This window comes from Triticum dicoccoides, chromosome 1A (genome assembly GCF_002162155.2).
Source record: "Triticum dicoccoides isolate Atlit2015 ecotype Zavitan chromosome 1A, WEW_v2.0, whole genome shotgun sequence".
Taxonomy (NCBI): domain Eukaryota; kingdom Viridiplantae; phylum Streptophyta; class Magnoliopsida; order Poales; family Poaceae; genus Triticum; species Triticum dicoccoides.
This window is the reverse complement of record NC_041380.1, coordinates 590,137,713-590,157,101: the sequence shown is the minus strand read 5'-3', so window position 1 is coordinate 590,157,101 and position 19,389 is coordinate 590,137,713. Positions and strand designations below refer to the sequence as shown.

Below are 19,389 nucleotides of genomic sequence, written 5' to 3'. Positions count from 1 at the left end.
TGGTTCATAGTGTTCATTTCTCATGTGATCTGCTTATTGTTCTGAACTGGGCGTTTTTCATTTGGTTATGTTTTGTTAGTCAATTAAGCCAGGGAAAAAGAATTTGTGGCGCCGTAAACACCAGAATCTAATAAGATCTCTCGACATCCGTCTGAAGACAATTGACTGGCGATATTATGTGGGCACCAAGTCAGATGTTGACTTTGCCACATTCTTTTTACTAAACGCGAGAGTGCTAGAGTTAATGACTCTTCAGGTTTATCATAGTAATTTCAAAGAGGAGTTTTTTACACGGCAACGTGAGAAGCTTCAACTGGATAAGAAGGCCTCAGGAGGTGCTCGGCTTCATTTTACAACGGATCATTTTCATGGCAGTTTTACGGATTTCTGTGTCCGTGATTTGGATCTAGCTGATCCCTTTGAAAGGAGTTATCCGTACCAATTTCATGCTTTGTCCTAAAAAAGTTTAGTTCTCATGTTTGTAATTTTTTTAAGTTTGTATTATCCTGGAATCTAGTGACACTTAAATATGCTATTTAAGCTGTTAGTTCTGTTGAAACCAGCTTGTGACGATGTACACTTATTTTATGAGAAAATACAGACCTGTGTGGCTTCTGAACGTCAAGTGTGATGTTACCTGTTAAGCCGATTTTAGGAAGCCACGCGAATTGATGGGTCTGAGTATCGGTATTGCTCCATCTGGTGTGCCAAGCACTTCCTCAGATCAAGGTAAAACTGTGGTGCTAAAAGTCCTATCGGTAATTTGTTTTTTCCCCTTGCACAATAGCATGATTTGTGTGGGCTGTAGTTGGCTTTACATTCAGAATATCATGTGGTGTCTCCGGTTTTCATCAGCTGTTTGCCTGTTTGGTGTGCGGATCTACCGCTTGTTAGTCAGAACGAAGAGAAGAATGGGGTTTCACTGTGAAGGCAGGGAACTATTTCTGTTTCCAACATGAATGGTCCAATGGTTCTGATGTTGAACTGCTTTTGACTCTTCGCTTGATGCTTTGCCAGGAAGACCGAGTCGAGTCGCTGTTTTCTTTGCCCCCTTTGTATCCATTGCTAGAGTTCCGTGTACCGCATAATCTGTCTGGCAATTTGTTGGATTCTGGTGTGACTTCTGAACATGGAACCTGTTATTGCATCAATCGTGCATATGTATTGCACTTGTCAGTGGATCAGTAGTACAGAGTATCTATCTACACGCAATATTTCTAGTTTTTGTTTGCTGTGGTCATTGCTCGACTGTCGCGAATTACCGTAAGCAGTACTGTAGACCACAAACATGTGGTAAATCAATCAGGTTAATCTACCAGCAACCTAGAAAGGCCAATGCAATGGTGCCATTAACAAAAACAGGTTAACTAATCTCTCTCCAGGATCTCCCTACCATCACATAAACACACGCAAGCAAGTTCACTGAAGCAGAACATTCCAAACAGGAAGTGGAGCACCAGCCAGATAAACTGGCAATCTGTTTACTTTGATCAAGCCTGGTCTTGGCTGTCATGCCGCCGATCTGCTTACTTTGTTATTGGAGGTTCAAATATGTCATTTCATCAGATAATGATATCAGTGTGGCGTTCATGGAGGCGTGCTGAAGTTGTATTTGCTGCATTCTGATGTAAATGCTGAAGATGGAACTTGGTTACTGAATCAATTGTGAATCAATAGCACAGGGTATCTATCTGCAAATAATAATTCTATCTTTTGTTTGACGTGTTCATCGGATGATCATGCCCGAGAATTAGCATGAGCAATAATCATAAGGCCAAAACATATGATAAGTCAATCAGGATAATCTATGAGCAACCTAGGAAGGCCACGGTCCCATGATAAAATCGAGTCAATCTCGCTTCAGGATCTCCCCTACCATCACATAAACACAAGCAAGCAATTTCACTAGAGCAAAACACTCGAAGTAAGAAGTGAGTCACAAGATAAACTGGCAATCTGACCAGACATTTGTTTCTTCAAGTCTGATCGTCTCCACACAATGCATGGATACCCAACTAAATCTATCTCCGCTTCGAGTTTTCTGGTCTTCCGCTCACAAACCATATATAGATTTCAAAAACTCCACTACATATGTTACGGAATGACAATGAAATAATCACATATAGCAAATGTAAGGGTCCAATTCTAGAATCGGCATAAGTGCCAGAGCACAAACAAATACAGACAACATAAGAACATTTTTTTGTCAGAAGTTCATATATATGAGTGCAAAGTCGATACCAATGCAGAACATACTCCTTCCTACAGGATTTGTTACAGCTTACAAGTACAGAAATAACAACACACGTATAGAGAGAGCCTATTAGGGCGAGTGTCGCTGCACTAGCTTCAAGACAGGTTTATTTTCATGCTTGGAAACTTGTTCTTGTAACTCTCGTTTCAGTTCGTCGCTGTAGGAACCCTTTAGCCACAGTTCTTTGAGACTAAGTAGATGCTCTACTCCAGAAATCTGCAAGGACGCCCCACCAGAGCAGTGAATCTTCAGCACCACAGTTTCCCAAATCACCGGCTCTACAAAAGTTACCAGTAACTTGGAGGTGCAATTGATCTCTAGGACCCGTAATCTCCAAAAGATAACATCTCCCAGAGTAATTGACAAAAAACTACCACATTTCACGTAACCGTCCCACAGAACTACCACATTTTGAAAAGTGACCAAAAACTCCAGTTTAACGCTGATTTTGTGACAAAAAACTACCATATCGAGTTGATGACTGATTGAAGCGTTTTAAACGAGTTTCTGACAGATGTGGCCCACCGGTCAGGACGGCAGCCGCGCTAACGGCTAACGGCGCTCGCCTGCCGCCCGTTAGCCGCGCGTGTCGGTCGGCCCGGTCGGATCAGGACTAACCTGGCCGACCGGCTCCCTCGTCTTCCTCGCCACCCCACTCTCCCCCGAGCTCATTCGCTCACCCACTCTGTTCCTCTGCTCTCTGCTCTCCATTGCTTCTTTTCTTCTTCTCGCACTCAGGCGACGCCGCGCCGCGACCATGCCGTCGTGGCCCAACAGCAACGAGACCTCTGACGATGACGAGTACATGAGCGAGTTCAGTGGCCTGCAGATGGAGTATTTCGTAAGTCAGCTCATTCTCTCCTCTCATCTGCTAGGGTTAGGGTTAGGGTTTGAAGAAGGATTGGGATTTCTCCATTTAAGTTCAGATATGGGAGGTGTAGTTGATATATATGTGTTTCCTGCTGCAGCAAACTCCGGATACTGTGATAGATCCAAGCTTTTGTGGGCTTGTCACTGAATCTGACCGCAGGTGCATCCTGCACAGGCAGAGGGCAGGCAAATTTGTGGCATTTGAAGGCACTGACACAGGCAGAAGATTCATAGGATGTGCAACTGAGGTAATGAACCAAGTTGTCATGGCTGTGATTGATTCATTTTGTTCTTTTCTGAATAATGCTGCTGCATTTCTCATTTGTTATTGTGAATTTGTTTGTTAATGAAGAATAAAGCCCACTGTAAACTAAATTTTCAGGATGGTGTGAACTGTGGTGTTTTAGAGTGGGTGGATGCCCCTTGGCCTGTAATTTTGCAAAGGTGCTTAACCAAGCTCTGGGATATGTATCATGAGGAGAACCTTGGTAGAGTCCAAGACAAAGAGGCTCATGAGATAGAGGTTGAGAAACTGAAGAAGGAGCTGGATTCTCTTGGCAATCAGTACAGTCAGCTTGTGGATGATGTATCCAAGCTGTTTGATTACCAGGATGGGCAGAGATCCCATGACATGGGTCTTACAAGCCAGGCAATCAATGAACTTAAGGAGAAGAAGCATCAGCTTGCGGAGCAGGCAAAGATTGAGGTTCAAATGGAGAAGCTTAAGCTCAAGAAAGAACAGAGGTGCATCCTGCAGAGTCAAGCTGATATCATTCAAAACACCAGGAAAGCCATGAAGGAGATACAAGTGGAGAGAGACCTACTTAAAGAAGAGAAGAACAAGCTGGAGCATATCATTGCTGATCTCTTGAAGGCTGGTCATGGGTGCAAAGAGAAGCTAGACAAGATAAAAGAAGTTGTCATGGAGGAGTGAAGTGGTACCTATGGTTGGTAAGTGAATATGAGGCCTATATATATAACTGGCCTACTACTAGAATTTGATGCAGATATGCATCTTAATATGAACTACTCCCCTATTAACTGCCTATGGTTTCATATCATTTTGGTTGTGTTGTTGGGTGCTGTCATGCCCCTGATCTGTAATGCTCTAAGATAATCCTATTTGTAATGCCCCCTGAACCATGTTATTCAGATTTTGTTATATCTCTACCTGCAATTTGTTGCTGCTAGCTAGTTGTTGCTAATGAATCTGGTAACACCAAACAAACTGAAACTGAAACTGAAACTTGCATTACATAGGAGGTAGCATAGATAACACAAATTGTCTGAGGATGCAACATAGATAGCAGTACATAGATAGATAGATAGCAGTAAATAGTTTGAGCATAACTGAAACCAGCCAACACTGAATAAGACTAACGAAACTGAATGTGACAGTTTCACATTCAGTTTCAGTTAGGCGCCTGCCCTGGATCCCTGCCCTGCTAAGCGGCCTGAGCGTCGTACCTCCTGCTTCACTTTGGTAGGATGATTTGGCAGCATCTGCACCTCCAGTTCTTCGTCATCTTTGTCTTCATCGATGAAGATGATGGGAGGAGGGCGGCGGCGAGCCTGCAATGCTGGTGGTGCGATGATCTGGAGGTCGTCGTCATCATCTTGGTGCTTGTTTGCATTTGCTTCAGCCGTAGATTGTGCTGGAGCGATGTAGTGGTAGTCTGCCCACCGCTGCCTCTGCCCAGCATCAGCGGATCACGCCTCTTTCATTGCCCATAGCAGTATATCTATTGGCATGATCCCCTTACCTCGGTTTCCATACTGCTGGTCCATGCGTTGCTTCTCCTCACTCGTCGCCTTCTTCCTCACTTCCTCTGCTCCATCCACCAGCCCTTGAACGCTGGTGTACCTCGTGGCGACCTTCATGTAGTCGACGAAGAGGTCTTCGTCGCCGCGCGCAGAACCATAAAGCATGGCAACCCATCCCTTGCCAGTTGGGAATGGGTTGAGCCATGGGTCCGAAGAAGAGGAAGAAGCAGCCATGGTTGGAGCAGGAAGTGGTGAGTGCAGTGGTGTTGAGAGAGGTGAAGTTGTGGTGAGTGAGAGTGATGTGAGTAGAGCTGAAGAAAGAGGGGGGAGTTAAAGAGAGGTGGAGTGAGGCAGTGGAGAAGTAAAACTTATGCAGTAGTAGTTGACAGGGTGGTAGTTGGGCAGTAGTTATTCTGTGGTGAAACTTATGCTCGTTAATTGATGTTGGTTGAAAGTTGTGCAAACTTGTGTGCTTGTAGTTGGGCAGAGGCAGCGGTGTTCAAAGTGTTCTAGAGAAAATCAGAGAAATCCACATACATGCACAAATTTAGAAAATTCAGAAAATCAGTGCATATGCATACATTCAGAACACAAATTCAGAAAATCCACACATACAAGTGCGCATACATTTAGAGCACAAATTCAGAAAACTAAAGACGCAAATTCAGAGCACAAATTCAGCGCACAAATCCAGACCATACATTCATACATTCATACTGAACCTGAACCTGTTTCAGACGCAGAATCAAGGATTCTGCTCCACCTAGTCCTTGTGACTTGGTACCGATGGAAGGTTGCCCTATCTCTAGCCCATCAAATGATCAAATCATTGGTGATGATTGTTCCATCTGGGAACACCTCCTTGAACTGCATCACGTCGAGGGAGTTGCGGGCTGCCATAATCGTGGCAGCCAGCCTCTGGCGTTGCTCGCGTGCCTGGGCCCTACGACCCCTCCTTTCTACTCTTGCGGCCCTTCTTGCTGCTCTAGAACTCTCCTCCAGGTCGTCGACAACCTCTCCTAAGCTTCGATCCATCTTTGTGGCTAGGCTAGGGTTGCAGTGATGCTGTCGGCTAGGGTTTTAGTGGTCAGGGGAAGGACAGGTTAGGGTCTTTTTATAGACACCTACGCAGGCTTGTGGACTGCGGTCCAATATGAGAGTCCAAACTGAGGCCCATTTCCACCGTTAAGTGAACAAAAGGTCAAAAACACTTTGAAACAAAAGCAGAAACTGCACAACAGTTTCAGAAGCTGCATAACAGGTTCAGATAGCACAACAGGTTCAGAAAAGTGCACGACAGGTTCAGGAAAGTGCACGACAGTTTCAGAAAAGTGCACAACAAATTCAGATAGTGCGCATAAAACTAACCACAGTGCTATCAGGTTTCAGTAGTTACCACTACAGTAGAAGTAGTCTGCCAATTTTGAGCTTGGGGTCCTCTTCCTCTTGCTCCCAACTTGAATATCAGAAGTGGTTGCAGCTCTTGGTGCAGTGAATCCATGAGTCCTCCCTCCACCTGCAGTCCTACCTCTTTTAGCTATTGGTGTAGGGCCTGATGCAGAAGTAGAAGGACCTGGTTGAGATGCAGCTTGTGCTCCTCTTCTACCTCTTGCAACAGGACTGAGGTGGTTGTTGCAACAGGTATATCAGAGTAAACTGCCCTGTTTTCCTGCATGTCAAACATAACATTTGTTTCTAAAAGTCTACTCATTCAAAAGTGTTTGATGTTTTTTCCAAGCTTGCTTATTACCTGGTGTTTGTTTTTCCTCATCTGAAGACTAGGCTTCAGAGTCTTGTTGCATGTTGTATACCTATGTCCTTCCAAACCACAGTTTCCACATGTGATAGTGCCCATCCTACTTGTGTCTCTTGGAGCTGGAACTTCAAACTCTCCCTTCCTCCTTGCTGTCTGTTTTTTGCCTGCCTTTTCTTTAAACACAGGAGGATGAATGTCTTGAGTGTTTGTATCAGGCTAGCAATCTGGACCAGGGACAGGGTAAATAATTTCTTTGTATGTCTCCATGTACAATGGCTTCTTGAAGAATTCAGACACATAGTCCTCAGGATGCAGCTTCTGCTTTGTCATTGCAGATATGCCATGACTGCAAGGTACACCTGTCATGTTCCATCTCTTGCAGTCACATGTGCAGGTTGCCATGTCCACACAATATTGCTTTTCTTTGCTTGTTACTTGCCAAATTGTTTCACCAGCTCTGTCAGCCTGGCAGTACTTGGCATATTTTTTATTCTCCTCAAGAATCTCTGAGTAATTTGGTGTGATTGTCCACCTGCAAGTCTGTAACTTCTCCCTAGTCTGTTGCCTCTTGATCATCTGCTTTGTCCTGATCCATTCAAACATTGTCCTTATTGGTTTGGATCTAACATCAAGTATCATCTTGTTGAAGACTTCACTAAGGTTGTTCACAACTAGATCTGTTTTGCAAGTATGGTCCATAGCATACCTAGCCCAAGCAGAGACCTTTATATTTATTAGCCATTTCCAAGCATCCTCACACTGTGCTTTCAGCTCTGCCATCCCTAATTCATGCCCATGTCTAGTATAAGAGTAGCTAGCCTTGTCAACACACTTCTTTAGTTCTTTGCTTCTGTAACCAGCTGATTGGAAGTTGGCATATATGTGCCTAAGACAAAATCTTTGAGGTGAATCAGGGAACACTTCATTTATTGCCTTAAGTAAACCCTGTACATTCACAAAATAGATCTACATATGAACACACTCACATAATTCAGTGAATTACTATATCAACTAAGTTCAATGATTTAGTTTCTAACCTTTTGCCTATCAGATATTATTGTGTATGTTCCAAATTTGTTGCCACTACCAATGCAGCATCTCAACTGAGTTAAAAACCATGTCCAACTGTCTCCATCTTCCTTGTCAACCACACCAAAAGCTATAGGGTAGATGTTGTTGTTGCCATCCGTTCCTATGGCAGCAAGAATTTGTTGTCCAGTGGTTAACTTGATGAAACATCCATCAAGCCCTGGATGGAGTCACACATTAGCTACCAAAGGAAATTGACACACAAATATGTACAACACAACCAGGACAGGAAATATTTACCTATAAATGGTCTACAACCATTAAGAAACCCTTCCTTTGAAGCTGCCAAACAGTAGAACATGTACTTGAATCTAGGAGTGGGTGCAGGGTTTTCTGGGTCAACAAATATTGTGACAATACACCGGCTCCCAGGGTTTGTATTAAGAACAGCTTGAAGATAATCCCTCAGCCTCAAATACTGCTGCTTGTGGTCACCCTGCACCACACCAACAGCATTCCTCCTTGCCCTATAGGCAACACTTCTTGAAACATCAACTGAGAATTTAGTCTTAGTCTTCTTTATTAATGCATCCACAGGAGATCTAATGTCTTCTCTCAATGCTGGTTGTACTGATTTGGACAACCACTTTGTAGTAACCTTTGTAGTCTCTGCACATGCTCCACAAGTATGCAGCATATCACACTTCTTGATGCAAAAAGTTTTTTCATGAGCTATCTTAGATGCACTGATGTGAAAATCACATCCATGGGCTCTCTCTGAGCACCAAACAATAATCCTATCAGGTGCATTTCTGTGATACTGGAAATTCCTCAGAGTCCTGATGTGAAAATCCCTAAGTGCATCTCTGAACTCATAAACAGTGGTGAAGCACAATCCCTTACAAAACTGTTCATGTGGATCTGGAAGCTTCTCATTGAACCATACCCTATCCTTTGTCTTCTTCAACACTCTCTTCCTGCCACTTGCTAGTTTGAAAGCTCCTTCAGGCTCTTCTTCTTCATCACTAATGCCAACATCACCAGGAAAACAAAATTCATTTGCTTCAGGAAACCAGTCTGGTTTTACCTCTTTCTCAACCTCTTGGTGGGATCTACTGGTTGGACCAGGGTTTCTGACTGGCTTAAGTTTCTGGACCACTGATGTATCTACTTCTGCAGCTTCTTCTTCTGAGGGAGAACCTGGATGTAATTGCACATTGTTGTCATCTGGACCTGACTGTGCATCATCAGAAAGAAATTCAGACACATCAGTGTCACCTTCAAAATGGTTAAAGTCAGCTTCCATCTGCAGACTACTTTGCTTAAGCTCATCCTTTCTGTCACTCACTGCATCCACCAACTTTGTGCAACTTTGTTGAGTGTTAATGCAATGTTGAGCAAAATAACTATCTCTATTTTCATCTGCATTACATGGCTCATCTGCCCTGACAACTCGTATGTTCACACTCGTTTCCTTCTCAAAGTGAATTAACATTTGCTGCACATCATGTTCAGAACCAAGATGCTCCATACCTTCTATTCCTTTCTCCTCATCGATAACATAGTACATATAATCATCAGCTCCATAGCCCTCACTCCGAATAAGAGAAACCATAGTCAAAAATGATATGTCTGACTGGTAAATTCTTCTACACACAGATTCTCTGGCTAAGAAATGGAACCAAATTTCCCACTTTGGGTCATCAATACTGCAACACAAATTGGAAAATTTATAATTAAATGGTCTGCACAATATTTAGTATCTGACAGTACAAGTTTTCTATTTTCTGACATTTTGGATTCAGTCACAACAAAACAAATTGTTAATGTTCCAAACAGATTTCTATCTATGCTCAAACATGGTTCTAATGGAAATCTAACTATGCAACTAGCCTATATATCGTGATTTCAGAAAAACATTTATAGATCTATTGCCATACCTCGCGCCGCCAGCAGGACAAGGAAGCTTGCGCCGGCCTCGAGCTGCGCTTCTTCTCTTCGACGCTGCTGCTACACGCCGCCTCACAATCATCTGGGACGGCTGAGATTGAGGCTGGGATTGGTTTTCCACCGCAAAGGAACTGCTGCCAAGCCAGTTATCAACCTCAACGAAGACAGCATCTCCGCCGCCCAGCACGTCGGGGGGCGCTCCTCCAAGCGATTCGGCGCCGGAGTTTCGATCCGCCGCCGCCATGAATGAAGAGGGGGTGAGCGAGTGAGCTCGGGGGAGAGTGGGGTGGCGAGGAAGACGAGGGAGCCGGTCGGCCAGGTTAGTCCTGGTCCGACCGGGCCGACCGACACGCGCGGCTAATGGGCGGCAGGCGAGCGCCGTTAGCCGTTAGCGCGGCTGCCGTCCTGACCGGTGGGCCACATCTGTCAGAAACTCGTTTAAAACGCTTCAATCAGTCATCAACTCGATATGGTAGTTTTTTGTCACGAAATCAGCGTTAAACTGGAGTTTTTGGTCACTTTTCAAAATGTGGTAGTTCTGTGGGACGGTTACGTGAAATGTGGTAGTTTTTTGTCAATTACTCCATCTCCCAGGGTGCTAAAATGGAGTTCACCATCTTGAATCGGCTTGACACAAAGGCGATGTAAGCAATATATATCTGGCAATTCACCAAAGAAGTGCATGTCCTCCGGCACTAGTATAGTCAACTCAAGATAAAACTTCTTGAGATTATGAAGCTGTTTGATCCAAATTGGCAGTTTGTTTACATGTCCGTACAGCTTAACGCTCTTTAGGGTCTTGGGTGGCTGGGAAATCATGTCACCGAAACAAGCAAATGACCCCTCCTTATCCTTATCCTTATCGAGTCGCACTGACAAGGACTCCAGATGCTTGTGGCCGGAGATGAAATTACACAATTCTTGTATGTTCTGCCTGTTTATGCCAGAAACGCGGAGCTTGCGCAGTTGTGTAAGGTTCTGAAGCTCCTTTAGGATTGCCTTTCCATTAGGAATATTGACATTCACAACACCAATAGTATGCAAGGCTGTCATGCTCCCAATCCCTGCAGGAACCTCAGCACCATCATTATCAAGTCGGCGTCTGCGCAACTTGGATAACCAGCTAGACACCAAACTACATGGCCGGTAGCTCCATGACAACCGTGTTGATGTCTGAAAATCTGTTGTTTCCGGTAGTGCTGTGACCATGTCATCATTGCCCTCAGGTGATGTTGATGTCTGAACCTCTGTTCTCGTTTCTGGTAGTGTTGATGTCTGAATCTCCTCTGTAGTTTCCGGCAGAGTTGTGACCACGTCATCACTACCTTCAGGTGGTGTTGATATCTGAACCTCATCTGTAGTTTCCGGCAGAGTTGTGACCACGTCATCACTACCTTCAGGTGGTGTTGATATCTGAACCTCATCTGTTGTTTCCGGTAGTGTTGTGACCACGTCATCACTACCTTCAGGTGGTGCTGATATCTGAACCTCCTCTGTTGTTTCCGGTAGTGTTGTGACCATGTCATCACTGCCCTCCGGTGGCAATGATGTTTGTTCTACGTTTGTTGTTGGTACACTTGCAACAGATTCATCACCTTCATCTGATGATATGATGGTGCCACCACGAATGTATTGCAACTTCTGTAGCTTGATGACACACGATGGTAGCATGGCAATTGAGGTGTCTCTGACATCCAAAGTTTCCAGCTGCCTCAGGCCACCAAATGATTCTGGTAGATGGCTTATCTCTTTGCATCCTCGCAGAGAGAGAAACTTAAGACGAGGTAGCACCTTCACGATCTGCTCAAGGTCAGCATCTAGTATACCTGATGTGTCCGCCATATCTAACACCCGAAGTAGACTCATGTCAGAGGAGAGGAAGAATGAGATCCACTTCCCAAACACAGTCAAGGACCGTAGACGTGAGAAATCCATGGTCTTAAACACTGTGATGTCCCTGTCCCAGTCCTCCCTTATGGTGAGGTGTTGACCTGCATGTTGCGAGTTCGGGCTGCAATTCCCCTTTAGTGCAAAGACAAGGTTGTCTTCCATTCGCCGTGAAATGATGTATTCATGAAAGAAACCATTGACTTGGTATAGGCACTTCATCGTCTTCTGACATCGTTGGATTATGCTCAAACTAACGAGTTCCATGAACAATCTCTGCCCATTCTCCTCTGCAGTAGCATTATACGTGTCCCTGCAATAACCCTCAGCAATCCACCGCCTCAACAAATGCCTCTGCCTTAGCTTCTGCTCTGGAGGGAAGATTGACAGATAGAAAATACATGGCTTGAGGGAATCTGAGCAACCATCAAAGTAGGACCGCATCCAAGAGAATAGATCCCTTAAACTGTGAAATTCTTGATCGGTCTCCAACTTGTGCATAAAGTCATCATTTATCTCCTTCAACAAATCTGTGGCCGATACAGACCAGTGCCTTCTAGCGGCATTCTCTTTGGTGAAGAGTTGGCCTATAGTAGCAATAACTTTAGGAATCCCACCACATCTGCCTACGGTAACTTTGGAGAGCTCCATCTCGTCAGGAGTCAATTCTATCCCATCCTTTGTGATCTTAATCCAGAAATACATTAGCTTCTAAAAATAGTGTAAAATCTCTATTTTGCAAATAGTAGTTACCATAAGTTATTCAGTACCAACATAAAAAAATACAGATTTTCCTATCAAATAAGTAATATTTTTTAAATTAAACATTGAAAAATAAAAATCAAATATTGCATTTATTTTCTATGCCTTACATGACCGAACCTAATTTTCCTCAATATCAAAAAATAAAAATCCAGATTCACTATCAAATAGCAACACTAAACCTTTTTTTTGCAGGAAAATAGGCAACACTAATGTTGTGCACTATGGTTTCAAGTGGTGTTATATGCCGGCTGGGACTTGAGTCTATTGGCATATTAGCTAGTAGTGTTAAAGACAACTGGAATTGTTGGAGATCAGCTTGTCAGGGTTCTAGATTCACGAGTGGTTTGATTCAATGGAATTGATAGAATATTTGGAGGATTTGGATTTTTCCTACATAGGGCATTTGATTCACACGAATGGAATCCTTATGAAAAATTCCTCAGGATTGATTTGATAGTGCGCTCCTTGTTGTCGACGAAGATGAGCGCATGGGCAGTGTCTGGATTTAGCATCTCGCTGCGAAGGCGAGCCAACCAGATTCCCTAACATGCCTTGTAGCTGTCGCGATTACTCTGCCTCGCATGAAGAAGTTGCGACAACCTTCTGCCTCATTGATTGCCAGCTGACCGGACTGCTTCCGAGGAAGAAAAGTATGCCAGAGGTGCTCTTCCTAGAGTCCAGGTCACCAACATGGTCGGAGTTGCTGTAGCCGACCTGGTTCTCGCCATCGCCACGTTGATACACGCATTCGTGCATGATCGTGCCTGAGATGTACCATGGCAAGTATTTGACGGTAGCGAGATGATAGCTTCTCGGGGCTTCCATGAACCTGCTCAGGAAATTGACAACGAACGAAATGTCCGATCGGGTATGCACGGGATACCTGAGGCTCCCGATAATGCTGCGGTAGAACGTTGCGTCCACCGGCTTTTCACGGCTCTCCTTGCTAAGCTTGAGTTGTGCCTCCATCAGAGCTTGCATGGTGTGGCATCAGACATGCTGGCTCGCTCCAGCATCTTGGCGGCGTAGGTCACCTGCGTGATCATCATGCAACCACGCTCCTAGTTTACCTCCAACCCGAGGAAGTATTGGAGCAACCCGAGGTCGCTCATGCTGAAGAGACGTTGCATCTCTCCCTTGAAGCATTGGACCTCGTCGGGCTCTGCCCTGGCGATGACCATGTCATCGACGTAGATGCCGACGATGAGCAGCATGTTCACGGTGCCACGCGGGTACATGCCATGCTCAGAAGCGCTGTGGGAGAACCCAAGTGATGCGAGTCTCACATCCAACTTGGCGTTCCACGCCCTCGGGGCTTGTCGGAGACTGCACAAGGTCTTGTGTAGCATTTACACGCCCTGCTCGTGTCCTTCGGCGATGAAGCCCGGTGGCTGGGAGATGTAGACGTCCTCCTCGAGATCACCGTTAAGGAATGCCAACTTGACGTCCAAGTGGGGTACGGCCCAGCCTCGATGTGCCGACATGGCAAGGATCAGCCGAACAGACTCGAGCCTTGCCACAGGTGCGAAGACTTACTCGAAGTTCACTCCTACGCGATGTGTGTTACCTTTTGCGACGAGGTGTGCCTTATGCTTGACAATGGCGCCATGCTCGTCCTTCTTCACCTTGAACACCCAGTTGAGCCCGATAGCTCGATGCCCTGCAGGCAGCATGGTGAATGTCCAAGTGGAGTTGTTGATTGACAATAGCTCGTCCAACATTGCTCGGCGCCAACAATCTTCTTGCTTGACCTCCACGAACGAGGTCGGCACCTCGTTGGCCATCAGATGCAGAACGCCATCATCGTCGTCATCATCCTCGTTCTCAGAAAGGTACTGTTGTCCCGCAGTCTCCTCGAGAAGATCCCCGATAAGGCACTACCTATCTGGAGCAGCGACGTTGTCGTTGGCGTCGAACATGTCCGACCTTGTCGTTGGGGACACAAATTTCCCCGGATCCACCTTGAGTTGTTGTACCCAGGGACAATGTTCTCGGGGTCTGCGTTCCCAATAAAACACTTCCCGGGCTCCCAACTCCCGAGGTTGCAGTTCCCAGGATCACTCTGCCTGACATTGCCCTTCCCGGGACACTCCTTCCCCAGGAGCCGAAGTACACCGGGTACTCAACTCAATGGTGAAGGAGTTTCTTGCTGCAGTCTCCCCCGGTGCCTCCCAGCACCAGTATGTGTCCTAGCAAAGACAACATCCCGGAAGACGTGTACATGCTTCACGACTGGGTCATGCATATTGCACGCCTTAATTGGACCTTGTCTCCTAGCCTATGAACACCATTGAAGTGCTCCTGTCATCAAGCTTCTTCAGTTGTGGGCGTCAAGTGCCCAACGCATCCGAAAGTGCAGAGGAAGCAGACGTCCGGCTCCCTCCCGTACCAAGCCTCCTGAAGGAGCGGTTGAGGATGAAGACAAACGTGAGCATGGTCTCCTCCCAGTACGTGCTTGGCACCTACTTTACCTTGAACCTGCGGCGTGCCATCCTGAGCATCGTCTGCTTCCTTCGCTCGACGATGTCGTTCTGCTGCGGAAGTACAGGGCCGTGAGATGTCTTTGTACCCCTTTGTCATCGCAGTGTTTGTAGAAGCTGGCCGATGTGAACTCGCCGCCACGAACCGTACGCAGCACTCGCAGCTTGTGGTTGTACTCCAGCTCTGCAGCAGCTTGGTGCTTTACGATGGCTTGCTCCGCCTCGAACCTACACAGCTCGTTGATGTGCATGATGTGCGGCAGCCCATGCACAAGGCCGCCACGAGCCATCTTGCAGTCTGTCAAAGTGCTGGTGTCCGAGCTAAGCATGCCAACGCCTAGCGTCGGAAACATGGCCCACGGTGAGGCACACAAGATGCACGGGGCGAATGAAAAACTTGTATAGGAGATTTGATCCTTGGTTTCCTCGATGAGCAACCGCCTGCGCTCGTCTTGCACGGAGAGCACTCTGCGGTGGATGGTGAGTGCCTTGATGAAGAAGGCATCCATGGACGCCCTATGGTCACCCCATTTGTTGGCGAAGATGATGGTCCCATGCCTGTGGATGTCGTCCATCGAGCCGTCCGTGAACCGCACCTTCCTAGTGATCGAGCGGTCCAGCTCCGCGAACACGTCGACCGTAACAGTCATGTGGTTCATGGCGTCGGTATCGAGGAACCAAACCTCGTAGCGCTTGTCTCCAACAAGCACGGGTGTGGTCACAGCTCTCTCCTCGTCGAGGACGATGTAGCCACACACACCTCAGTTTTTGGGGTGCCATCTCCTACCAACGTGGTGGAACCCGACACTTGGTTGTCAAGGTATGGCCGACCCGAGTCATCGTGCACTCCTGCACAGACTTGATGGTCGTCAACATCATGGTCGAGCCGTGACCTGAGTCGTCGTGCACTCTTGCACGGACTTTGCAGGACCCGACGTTGTATGGGCCGTGGTTGCCGAGACAAGAACCAGCGTCGCTGGGGAATTGGTTGTTGGGGCGTGGCTTTCCCACGCATGTGCCTTCATCGCCTCCCAGTCAATAGGCCCCGAGAATGATGGTGTCGGGTAAGTTCCCAACACTATAGGGATGGAGTCTGCTGATGGGCTCCGTGTCGCATGCACGGACTCGACAATTGCTGAGACCGTGCTCGTGGGAGGCGTTGTGCCCTCCTGCACGGTTTGGGCGCAAGCCAACATCCTTTTTGGCCCACCGTCTACATCAAATTGGACGAGGTTCGCCGCGGCTGCGATAGCCTCGTCAGTTATCCTCTTGTAGCAATCGTGGACCCAGTGGCCCTTTATGCCGCAGTACCGGGACTTGTCCTGGTGGTCATTGTTGCCAGGACCGCGTGCTAGCCTACTCTGTTGTTGGGGCTACCCTGGCTTTCACCGGCACGTTGAGCCCGGCCTCCGCCTCTACCGGGGTTACCCTGGCTTCCCGAGGCGCCACCGCCGCCACCCTGCCGCTTCTTCACCTCCCATTCCCTTTATGTGTGAAGGAGTCATCTGTCACCAGAATTCTCGCGACAACCATCGAGGTGGTCCTCGGCCACTCTCAACCAGACCGTGAGCTCCTTGATGGAGAGCGTGCATAGGTCAAGCAGAGTATCGATAGCAGTTGCTACCTAAGCAAAGCGAGAGGGGACAATTTGCAGGAACTTCTACACAATTCTCTCATCGTCGACAGTGTCACCGAGCAAGCGGAGCTGTGTCGCGAGGTTGTCGATCCACATAAAGAAGTCATCGACACGCTCTCCATCCTTGAAGATGATGTTCTCGGAGTACACCCGCAGCCTCTGCACGCTCGCCTCGTGCATGCGGTAATTGCTGAGGCGCTGGGTCCTGATGGACGTCCATGCCTCCTTGGCGCTCGTCTTCGTCGCGAGCATGCCATTTATCTCCTCTGGGGTAGAGCTGATCAGCGCAGCCACCATTTGCATGTCCTCCCTCCTGGAGACGGTGTCGTCCTCCATGGGGAACCATAAGTTTGCCGCCTATAGTTTGCACTCCATGATCAGCGCCCACTCGTTGTAGTTCGAGCGAGTGAGCATCGGGAAGGAGATATTCGTGCCGCTACAACCTCCAATGATCTCGCGCACAATCTCCCTTACCACGATGTCACTGCGGTTGCCACGCCGTACCAGACTGCAGCCTCAACTCACCGAGCGATGGCGCTCCCCTTGTGGAGGCGGTGACTTGGAGCCGCCCGCTCGCGGTCCGCAGTTGCGTCTCTAGCAGCGTCTTGGAACCACCCGAGGCGGAGGGCTTCTTTGTGTCACCTGACATGGCCACTTGAACGAATCTCTTATGCCAATTGTTAGCCCAAACTACTATGGAAGGTGTGTACTATAGGTGCTAGGGGTTCTACCTTACGAGTGGTAGGAGTCCTGATTTGGAGTGTTAGGGCCTGTTTTGTGAGTGCTAGGGGTCCTACACTATGAGTGGTAGGGGTGCCCTATTTGTGGTAGGGGTCAAATTCTATGAGTGATAGGGGTGCCCAAAGCTGAGTATATTCACTCACACACAGGTACACTTGCACAAGTAGTACTAAGATTTGAAGCTGAAAGTTTTCTCTCGAGGAATGGCTTGATTATAAAGGAGAGATTACAAATCCTTTTATATGACAAATGAACCGACTATGGACTGCATAGTATGTGCATTACGAACTAGTACTAGAGTGTGAACAAGAAGCAAAAGTCCTACTCACGCTGTCGCTACCAGCGGAGTATACCAGTTACTTTCCCACTGTTGTGCTCTGTGGACTACAGTGTGGCCACTATACTGGTCCGCCACGAGCTGCTCTGCCTCTACAGGTCCACTACAACATCATTCCTTCGCTAGGTCAACAAGATTTTCTTCTTTTCATGGCAAATTTTAGCACGCTCCCTCTTATCTCCTCTTTTTACATGTGAGATAAAAAGATAAAACTTAATCGATCACTAACTAATAAGATCAACGGTTCAGATCTATTATGTACTCTTTTCTCTCATGTAAAAAGAGTAGGTATGAGGGAGGGACCATGTTAAATCAAATCATTTTCGTTGTTGATGTTTTAAATATACACAATAATCTCAAAAGCATGGGTGCTTTTTCAATGATGATGCCCACTTATTCGCATTGCGCTATGCTGATCCCAGTATGGGATTTTAAACTTTGTATACCTTGATTGAATGAAGATTAATAAATAAATGGTTGAGAGCGCACACACCTGTTTGAAGAGAATGAGCGCCATGTCAGCTTCAAGACATTTGACATTGACCGCTCCATCTTCCTTATCTACACAATGTGTAGCCACGCTTGCTTCATTTGTAATTACAATGATACATGCATTCGTAGAATCGGGTACGAAGGCGGCTTTTATCAAGTCCCAATCCTCTCTAGACCGTAAGCCATCGATAACAACGAGACTTCTGTATTCAGACAGAATTCTACGACACTCTTGAACCGGATCTTGCCCTTCAATGATACCAATTGCTGCCTTTTCCTTAGCTTGAAAATCATCTGAATGAAAATCCAGGAGCAAATGCCAAGCCAAGTCAGTCAAATTAAATGGATGACGCACGTCTGCCCAACTGCACATTGTAAATTCCGTCCGGAGATCAGTGAGGTTGTGTCCGCTGCCAAACTTGAAATATTGATCCAGTCCAAGCAACAGGTGGCTGTACAGACTTCTGACCACGGCTGACTTCCCCACACCAGCAATTCCCCACAACGAGGACACACTAGGACCTGAGGAATCTAAACTGCAGCGAAGGTCAGCAGCTGATCGATTCTGATGCCCAAGAAGTGTAAATGTGTTGACCAAGGCACGTGCCTCTGCTCTCCTGTTGGAGAATACACGAGAAGCACAACCCTGCAAGTTACATGCAGAACTGTTAAATTAGCACAAGCCATGCCCGCCGGTTGTGGTTTAGGAAGGAATGGGAAGGAAGTAGCACAGTGTCATTACGACTACATGCATGCAAGTATTAAACAAGTTGCAAGTATGAGAAAACATCATTAAATTCTATCTCGATTACTGTAGTGGCCTTGTTTAGATGCAAAATGTATTTTTCATAGTGGTCTTGTATAAGGGAATGGAGGTAGTGCATCTTCAATCAGAACAAATAGATAGACATTGTATTTGTAGCCGTTCAAGCTACGCATAGACCACATAGATGCATACAAAATTTACTTTTCTTCTTGGGTCAACTGACAAATACTTTTAGCTATTTTCCACTTTTTTCATACGAACATAAGATCGCTTGGCTGGAGTCACACAAAAGTTTTCTCTCTATTATATCTGAATAAGATAAGGAATTTTGCCCATCCGGAAGTCCTTGAAAACCCCCAGTATGTAATAATTCTCCATAATAGATGTGCCATGCGCATAAATTTAAGTTAAAATGACAGGGAATCAAAACGAACTCATGAACAGGTGGTACAAAGTATTTGCTTAAATGGACATACAAGAGAAGTGAAAATAACACTAGCACAACAAAACAGTTTGTGTGTTTCATACAAAAAATTTATGGAAAAATAATACTTTATTTTAAACTAACGGGTATGGTGAGTCCTTTACAAACGAGAACATTAACTCTAACCTGAATTCGAGACCTTGTCATCTATCTAATCCAGGTCAATTAAAGAGTGTAT

At 46.3% G+C, this 19,389-nt stretch overlaps 2 protein-coding genes across 2 annotated transcripts in view; both read right to left on the bottom strand.

Moving 5' to 3' along the window:
- Nucleotides 1-2,142: 2,142 nt before the first annotated feature.
- Nucleotides 2,143-19,389, bottom strand: part of LOC119293428 — a 25,541-nt gene continuing 8,294 nt past the window's right edge. Inside the window, 3 exon segments of the mRNA XM_037571918.1 lie at nucleotides 2,143-2,601; nucleotides 10,211-12,197; nucleotides 17,963-18,607. Of these exon segments, the coding sequence (XP_037427815.1) occupies nucleotides 2,324-2,601; nucleotides 10,211-12,197; nucleotides 17,963-18,607 (2,910 nt within the window). The 3' untranslated portion in view covers nucleotides 2,143-2,323.
- On the bottom strand, nucleotides 6,190-9,498 carry LOC119293385. Its single transcript, XM_037571884.1, has 4 exons — nucleotides 7,974-9,498; nucleotides 7,682-7,893; nucleotides 6,639-7,589; nucleotides 6,190-6,557 (listed from the first exon to the last, which is right to left on the bottom strand). The coding sequence occupies exons 1-3, from the start codon at nucleotides 9,286-9,288 to the stop codon at nucleotides 6,861-6,863; spliced, it is 2,256 nt and encodes a 751-aa protein (XP_037427781.1). The 5' UTR covers nucleotides 9,289-9,498; the 3' UTR covers nucleotides 6,190-6,557; nucleotides 6,639-6,860.

Excerpts from the sequence above, each read along its gene's own strand:
- LOC119293385 (XM_037571884.1), bottom strand. The coding sequence starts at position 9,288 with ATGGTTTCTCTTATTCGGAGTGAGGGCTATGGAGCTGATGATTATATG. Across the intron at positions 7,894-7,973 it reads TGGTTGTAGACCATTTATAG|GGCTTGATGGATGTTTCATC; the intron begins GTAAATATTTCC and ends GACTCCATCCAG. Across the intron at positions 7,590-7,681 it reads TAATATCTGATAGGCAAAAG|GGTTTACTTAAGGCAATAAA; the intron begins GTTAGAAACTAA and ends GTGAATGTACAG.